General features: G+C 41.2%; 1 protein-coding gene across 1 annotated transcript; it reads right to left on the bottom strand.

Moving 5' to 3' along the window:
• Nucleotides 1-457: 457 nt before the first annotated feature.
• Nucleotides 458-3,064, bottom strand: slitrk5b (SLIT and NTRK-like family, member 5b). The gene has a single exon (XM_034128881.1). The coding sequence runs from the start codon at nucleotides 3,062-3,064 to the stop codon at nucleotides 458-460; it is 2,607 nt and encodes an 868-aa protein (XP_033984772.1).
• Nucleotides 3,065-8,914: the final 5,850 nt, after the last annotated feature.

Below are 8,914 nucleotides of genomic sequence, written 5' to 3'. Positions count from 1 at the left end.
ATTTGATTTGTTTGATTTTGTAGCCATGGGTATAACTGTTAAACAAATCTAGGTTATTTTGGGATATGAACATATCTGCACACTTCATTGACATCATAATGCAGCTAATTTGAGAGAAAAAAGCTCTGTCTCACATTATGCTCAATGAAACAGCTCTAGGATGTATTTTAGGTAGGGATAAGGTCATAAAACCCAATCATTTCTGGTTGATATTTACAAATGTTAATCAAACTGTTGAATTCCACAGGGGTTAAGGGTTACTTTAAACTGAGAAGTGTTCCACTTTGTTACTCAATCCTGTAACACACAATGTCCAGAAATGCATATAGTCACACTGCATTGTACTTATAAATGTCATGAAATAGTTCTGCCTGTTTTTCAAACAGGGTCTGATTCCTGATAAAAATAGAAACATTGCAACAATGCATCCAATCTGACCGCCCAGGTGTCAGGTCTCTCAAAACTGTGAAAATGTTGTTCGCTTCTCCAGAACTTCAAGGTAGTCTGGATCAATATGAAGCTTTGCTTTAAGTTCCCAGTACTCACTCCTGTTGGGCTCCACATACACAGTACTTGGTGCTGCACAATACAGTATTGTCTGTTGTATTCTGTCTGGCTGCACGTATTGATTCCTTGCATCAAAGTCTGAGGTATACAGACTTGAAGAGCGTGCCGCATGCCTGCATGGTAACGTATTGCTGTAGCGTGTGTGCTTGTCAGGTTCAAGTACATCTCTGTAGTAACACTCATGATCATCTCGGTGAGGGGTGGAGGGCTTGTTAAGAGGCTCTGGAGTGGTGGCACTGTATTCCAAGCTTATTACATTACTGGCTGCCTCTTCATCCGAGTTACCCAGAAAAGCACTGCTCAACTCGTCAAAGTCTCTAAATCCATCCACTGATTTGCTGTCCGTCGGGGTTTGGGCAGTAGTTCTGCATGTGGGTTCTGCGGGAGGTGGGATGAACTCATACACATGTCCTGCAGATGTTCTGACTTTGGGAATGGATCCCTTTTTGTAGAGGCCGTATTCAATGTTGAGAGAGCTAATGCAAGCATTCATGGAGTTATTATGCTCTATTTGACACTTTTGATGTCTCTTTTTCATTACCACGAACAATCCTGCAGCCACAAACACAGACACAATGAAGATGAGGAGAAGGGCTAGAATCATCACAGATAAAGGAATGGCGCTGTATTGTGTGTCATAGTCCAAGGATGTTTCTATGGTGATAGTGCTGCCAGGAAAAGATTCTTCCGAGGGTGGGATCATGGAGGCAAGTATATCAGAGTTATTAGGGCAGAAATTTGTTGTCTTAATGTATCTCATATCCTCCCCAGCTAGCTTCTTAGGCGATCCACAGATGACATTGTTTACAACCGTGCCTGTGCTAAGCTGCTCCAGCCACATCTTCAACTCCAGTATGCTACAAGAGCAATCCCAGGGATTCTCAAACAAATCTACCTGCACCAGTGCTGTAAGCTGATCTAGCACGCCGCTGACCGGCAGGTATCGGAGATGGTTGCTCCGAAAATTCAGTCTGGCCAATGTGAGGCCGTTTAATGTTCCGACTGGTAAAGTTTTCAAGAGGTTATTGTTCAGGAAAAGAAGCTGAAGTTTAGGAACATGCTGAAAGGTGTCAGAAGTCACCTCTTTAATGACGTTGTATTCTAAGTATAAGAACTGTAAAGTCTCCAGGCCATAAAACATGTTAGCTGTAAGATGGTCAATCACATTCCCGTTAAGGTATAGTCTTCTTAGATGTGTCAAATCGCCAAAAGCTCGGTCATGTATGCGAGATATTCGATTGTTACCCAGGTGAAGCAAATCTAATCCAGTCGCCTCAATAAAATCTGATCGACGCACCACAGGGATAAAATTCCCAGTTAGATACATCTTTTTGGGATTGTAAGGTTTGGGATTTAAGTCGGAGATGGACTCAATTTTTCGCTCTTGGCAGTTCACATTCAGGCCAAGGTCTGAAATTTGAAGGTTACATGTGCAGGCAGTTGGGCAATCTAAAGGCACAGGGGATTTGGTTTGATATGAAATAATTTGCCCATAATTTTGTGGTTTGTTTGATGAGATGCGAGCAGTGGGCCTTGATTTTAATTTTCTTGACTGGCGGGGTCCCTTAGTGGGTCTTGATGAGGACCGTGCAATTGCAGATGAGGTGAAGGAGGCTGGGAGTAGAGCTGGTGTGGTCCTATAGTATGCATCGGTGCTCAAATGTGGCAGCTGGGGCATCTCATATTCAGCAATGGCTCTCCTCGGGCACAACTCCTGTTTTGATACTTCATCGAGATCTCTTCCATGAAGCCGGAAAGGGAACTCACAAACAACGTCTCCAACTAAAGCTGAATATGATATGCTCTCGAGCCAGGTTTTAAGAGCAATGAGCTCACACGAACAGTTCCACGGATTCTCCTCCAGCTGTAACTCCACAACGCTGTTCATGTGCTCCAGCAGACCTGAGTAGGGGAGGACTTTAAGCTGATTCCCCCTTAAGTCTAAATGAGTCAAGGGTACATACTGGAAAATGTTCACAGGCAGAGAAGATATTAAGTTGTCATTTAGAATCAGGACCTCCAGATGTGGAAGTCTGCTCAAGGCATTAGGCGCCACGTGAGTGATATAATTATTATCAATTTGTAGATATTCCAGAGTTTCAAGGCCAAAGAAAATCTCTTCCTTCAAGGCATCTATTTTGTTATTGTTGAGATGCAATCGTTTTAATCCCTGAAGTCCATTAAAAGCTCCTGATTCCACTTCAGATATGTCATTATTTCCCAGATGTAATATTGTAAGTCCTTTGTAGTCAACAAAGTCATTAGCAAATAGCTTTTTCAAAAGGTTCCCTGTTAGCAGCAGATGATACTGGGAGAAGTACACTGGGCTTATGTCTGAGATACTTGAAACTCCTCTGTTTTCACAGCTCACTGTGAGAATGCCCTCTCTCTCCTCACAGGCACACAGTCGTTGACATATTTCTCCATAACTGCCAAACATCTCAACAATGCACACTGACATTGCACTTAGCAAAACATATGAAATCCAAAGATGCATCTTCGTGCACAATGATGGCCGAGCTCACAGTCCTGCTAAGGTATCCTCAATGTCATCTAGAAATAAAAGACATACATGGTGATGTAAAACAGTCAGACTGCAATAAAAGCAACTTCCACACAACATGCTGTAGCCTGCATAAGTCAAAGGTTAATTTTCTGTTATCCAACACAAGGGTCACTTCTGGCTGTGTGGCTGCTGATTCTATAATGGCTCAAACAAGGCAGCATAGAAAGCAACTCCTCAAGCTATGTAAACATCAAAAAAGCAAGGTCAAAGCTGTACATAAGCATGAAACAATGGACTTAATCCAATGTGAGGGGAAGCCACATCACGTTTGCTTGTTAAGAAATCAAAATCAAATCAGTTTAAATGAAATATTTGTAAAGTAAAGAAGGTTAGCTGAGGTTCTGCATGACAAAGCACGCCTTGTAAGACGTCAAACAGTCAGCTTAATTTCTGACCAAGTCCTGGTAGACATACATACCTCACGCACATTGATGCAGATGAACACTCGTTGGGTTGTAATTCAGCGCATCTTTTATTTTTAATCCGTCAAAACGAAGGAGGAAACACAAGCTTACGTTCGTCGTTTTTAATGCACCGGAGAGGATGAAAGAAACGCTGATAAATCATAACTGCCAAATGCTTCTGATTAACGACGCTGTGCCGGAGGAGACACAGCTATGCCTGGTAACAAAGTTGCTTATTCGCTCGCTCGCTCCCTCGCTCGCTCGCTCTCTCTCTCTCTCTCTCTCTCTCTCTCCTCTCTCTCTCTCTCTCTCTCTCTCTCTCTCTCCTCTCTCTCTCTCTCTCCTCTCTCTCTCTCTCTCTCTCTCTCTCTCTCTCTCTCCATGGACGCTGCATGGACTCCGTGCACGCACGCACGCACGCTCGCTCGGTGGTCGGGAGGATGTCAAGTCATTTCATGCACAAAGAATCAGCTCAGTGGAGCATCGAGATACATCCCCCCAAAAGATGTTGACCTACCTACAGAAAAGATGTCCCAAAAATATATCAATAAATCACCATGCCGAGCGCTCCTTCGTTCAAACGGTCTGTTAAACAGTTTATCATGTCATTCATTCTGAAAACAAAACCCACTGGATTTTCATAATCTGTCTATCCCGTGATGTTTATTGATGTAGCTGCTTTTTTTTCTACACATCCCACTTGAGAAAAGCAGTAGTTCACAGTACATAAGGTGCTGTGCAGGTGCCCATATCTCTATAACTACCTCAGTGGTCAGAGGTTTTTAAGTTTTAATGGTATAGGTTCAGTGAGAATATTTTGTAAAAATCCAGGTAACAGTCATCCCTTGAATGAACTGTAAAACGGAATCCATTACAGCCAGTGAAAAGCTGCACTAAAGTGCTTATATGGCCGTGCAAAAGAGCCATAATAATCATGTCATCCACTGCCTAATGCATCCACACACTAGGGCTTTTCCATGGTATATATATTGATCTACCCCCTGTGCTAGCAACAAGCTGCATATAACTAAAAGTAGTCTTGTAATGGTGTTATATTTGCCTGTTTATTTTGAAATAAAATGTAAAACTATGAGTCACAGAGTATGACTCATTGCCCTTATTGAGTTTGTTTTCACCTGATCTTAATGGGAAAAAACAAACAGTTTTGGCATGAGTTCTTGCGGCAGTATAATTAGACTGAATTATTCAACTCTCTCATTTTCATATATCAGATGGAGCATCTGGTGGGACATGTTGGTACGAAATGTCGTGTCAGTTTAGTGACAGAGCGGAAAAGGTAAGGAAGGAGACCTGTCATGCTCATCCCCACCTGATGCAGTTGCACTCGTGTGGAAACATGTCAAGCATGGCGTTGTATATCGCTGTGTCCTCGCAGAGCTATATCCATCATCCTCCCCACTTGGCTCTTGTTCACATGGGAGGAGAGGAAGCACATCAGGGACATTGCCTGTGGCTCATATTAGAGAGTATGAAGACTGTATTCATCCTGCATGCAATTCATTTGCTTCTGTTTTCTCTGCCTTCAGAGGTTTTTGCTGCATATTTGGCTAGGCCCTCAGAATTAGCTAAACCACATCATTACACCACTATTTTAGCATAAATTAGCATTTAGGTTTCTTGCAATATGATAATAAAGTTTTCAGCTGGGGCAAAATAGCAATCATCACCATCATCTGAATGAAAGGATTCAGGTTTGTTTTTTTTATATTAAGGAAATGCTATTTCAAATTTGACTATGTCAATTTTGCGTGGTCACATTCTTCTTACGTTCAAATATCTTTGCATCTCTCTGCAGTATGATAATGAATACTGTTCATCCATGGTCACAATGTGCAGAGGGAACATGAGGCATACACAGGCGATGCATGATACGAGCCTCATTTAATACCCCTCCAAGTCTTCCACGACACTGAACATAATCTTCACCAACTGGGAGCAGAAGACAGCAACCACACGTGCGTGCGTGCGCATACACACACACACACACACACACACACACACACACACACACACACACACACACACACACACACACACACACACACACACACACACACACACACACACACACACACACACAAAAGGAATCAGCATAACAAATGTGTGGAAAAACATGATGATGACTAACAATAATGTGCTCCAAGGTCAGTAATACACAAATGAAGTTGGAGCAGTGCCACAGAGGATGATGGGTATTGCTTCTGATGATGTCCCTTACAGATGGTGGGTTGCACTTTGTCATCTGTGTCCAACACTCTGCATCCCATGAACTTTTTCTGCTACTGTCTGACAGAAACATTACTCTGTGGGCTTCAGAAGTGGTGTTAAAAAAGCATACAACACAGTCCTTTTCACATTACTGTGTCAACACATTATGCAGGATTTTTTTCCCCACAGAGAACACGCTAAAGCTTTTGAACCCTTGAATAATTACTCAAGTGGTGGAAATATAATTTGATATAATCTGGAAAACGAAAGGAAAACTTCTAACTAACTAATTCCAGTATTTGCAATTAAAACTGTATTTGCAGGCCAGAAAAGGAGTCCTTGGAAACTAAAGAACCACACATGGAGTGAGGGGATGGTCAGACGAGGCGTTAAGAGACAGGACTGGGAAGAATGGGCCGCGAGGGGAGGACATGCAGTCTGCCTGACACACTGCATCATCTCTGAAAATACCGTCCGTTGGGGAGGTGCAGTGTTTTTCCAACAAGTCCCTTGTCTTCCCTGAAATGAAGCCGTTATTGAATGACAGAAAGAGGTCGCTTATGTCAGTGCCAAAGGTGGGTACAGAAAAAGCAGAATAGGAATATCAGGAATGGCGGAAACCGTTTCAGGAGGAAGGCTTAGGAGAAGGAGAGGAGAGGAGAGGGCAGCAAAAGAATGTGAGCAAGTTTGTAGGGGCATGAAAAACATCTTGGTTACAAGAAATCTAACAGCAGGCAGCCTGAGAACATGCCTCGCAGAGTATCTCTGGTCTCCCTAGAGGAGGATGAGGAGAAAAAGATGATGGCCATATTATCAGCCATCATGGACGACACTTCTTACCTCCCCATGGATCCCTAAGTGCCCAGAGCAGCTCCTTCTCTGGCAGGCAGCTCCATAAAAAAGCGGCTCCACGACATGTTTTTCATTTCCACTGCCACAAGGCCCTACAGTCTTTACTATTCTCATAAATAACGCTATTAACTATACTTACAAGTGTTTTTGAACTATTAATTATTAATATGGGTATATCTACTTTTTTTAAATCAGGCTGGTCAAACATACTATATGATGCTATTATTTAGTGTAAACATTGTTCTCATTCACTTATTTTCAGTACAATTATGCTTTCATTGAAGTTCTACTCATAGCATTATGTCTATTTACTTTATAATCAATGAACTCTTATTTTTTTATTTCCAGTGCAATCTCATACATTTTTTGTTATTTGTCACACACATTATGTAACACTCTGATCTAATTTGCATATGACACTGCATTTTTTGAAGTCAAATGTCATTTATTTTGTTCTTGAAAACAAGATGGCGGTTTTGAAGCGCATGCACATTGCGTCTTCATCTTTTAATCTACCCCTGTAGCCCACCAAACTGCACTCTCTTAACTCATCGGCCACACCACTTCATCCAGACCTGACCTCAGATATCCCTTAACACCGCCAACTGGCACCCTGGACTTTGTGAAGTATGGACATTGAAGTGGATTTCTGGGCTTATTCCATTTGACCTTTAAAGGACTGACCGTTGTGTTATAATTGACATTTTCCCCAACAACAGTTTCTTACACCCTCAGCCACCTGAGGGTGTGTGTGTGTGTCTCTCTTTGAATTAGTGCTCCTGTGCTCGCCTGTATTATTTTTCCAAAGTCCCATTTTCTTATGGTGTTACCTCCCATATAAAGGGCTGAGTTAGAAAGTGTTGCTGTATTTTCCGTTAAAGCCCATTGTAGCACAATAACAGATACACTTGACGACAAAGGAAAAGGCAACCTGATTCTATTTCTTGAACACCTTAGTGTTGGAGCAATATATTATTACATATTTTTTAACAATCATAAAATGTCTCTGCTTTTTTATTAGACTGCCCTTCTCCTGTCACATTTTAACGTTCCCTAGCGAGATCTATAACGTTTTTCCTATATCATAGTAGCCATAATTGTACATACTCATCATAACCTTTTAATATCAAGGGCTTGCCATTCGTTACTCATCCTGCTGCGGATGACTGATGTGCCTTAGAAGAAGTTTTGTGGTAAACTATCTATACTTTATGTGTTGAGTTGCACTACTGCTTTGAAGTATTTCATTATTTCCCGTCAATAATCTGAAGCTCTCCCACATTTTCTTTGAGATCTTGTGGAAATGTTTTTAAGTGCTGCTGGAGGTCTATGGACCTCAGTAGGGACACTGCTGCTCAGAACATGCAACTAAATCAGAGCTTTTGTTTTTATGCTAGATGCTTTGGCACCACCTGTTGGTCAATGTTAAGAAATATAATAGGGAGGGGTAGATACACAATGGAGGAATAGGAGATAAAAGGAAGGATTGCACCTGAGAGTAATTGGTGGTTAGTGATGCATTCAGATGTCTCCTTATGTATGAGTAGACATAGTTATTCTCATTATTCGATCTGTATAAAGAAAATGCAAATACTTGCAAGTACATTTTCTGCTTTATTTGTCCTTATCATAGTTAATCCGTAGGTGACAAGGACATGGTACTTTGTCATGAAAAGTCAGCCTTCACTGTTGCCGTATCCCTGCATAATTTGAAATAGAAGGATGAGAAGAAGGCAACATTTAAAGTTATTATCTTTCACCACAGGTCAGGTCAAATGAAATTACTTTTGGGTGATGAGAAATCGACAAAAGAAAAACTGGATTCCTTTTACTGGCTTAACCTTAACAGTTGAGTTTCGAGTTTGATTTAGAGAGAATACAAGAGTGCATTGAAGAGGTAAGTCAGTACATCTGAAGAATAGTGCCTTGAAGAAAAAACAGGAAACAATTATCACCAACAGCCATGGTCAGAATGTAATTTCGCATCCTTGGCCGTTTCATGTCTATACCATACAGTGAGAAATAACTGGAGTGAAATTGTATTGCAGCCATTTCTATTTGCTTCAGGTACAGTCAGGTTACTAAACTCTTACTGCTGGTAGCCACACGTGCACAAACTGTCTTTGATCTCGGACAAGAAAAGAGTACTTCACTCCAATATCTGCAAGTTTATAATGACTCAGGTGAAAATTGTAGCTAAACATATAATATATTTTAACAGAAAATAAATGTATGACATTTCTGCTCTTGTTTCTTTTGTGTTTTTAAAGTATTCATTTTCTTATTCTTGTATTTC

The sequence above is a fragment of the Trematomus bernacchii genome, unplaced genomic scaffold (genome assembly GCF_902827165.1).
Source record: "Trematomus bernacchii unplaced genomic scaffold, fTreBer1.1, whole genome shotgun sequence".
Classification (NCBI taxonomy): Eukaryota; Metazoa; Chordata; class Actinopteri; order Perciformes; family Nototheniidae; genus Trematomus; species Trematomus bernacchii.
This window is presented reverse-complemented; position numbering and strand designations above follow the sequence as displayed.

Coding starts and splice junctions, on each gene's coding strand:
- slitrk5b (XM_034128881.1), bottom strand. CDS start 3,064: ATGCATCTTTGGATTTCATATGTTTTGCTAAGTGCAATGTCAGTGTGC.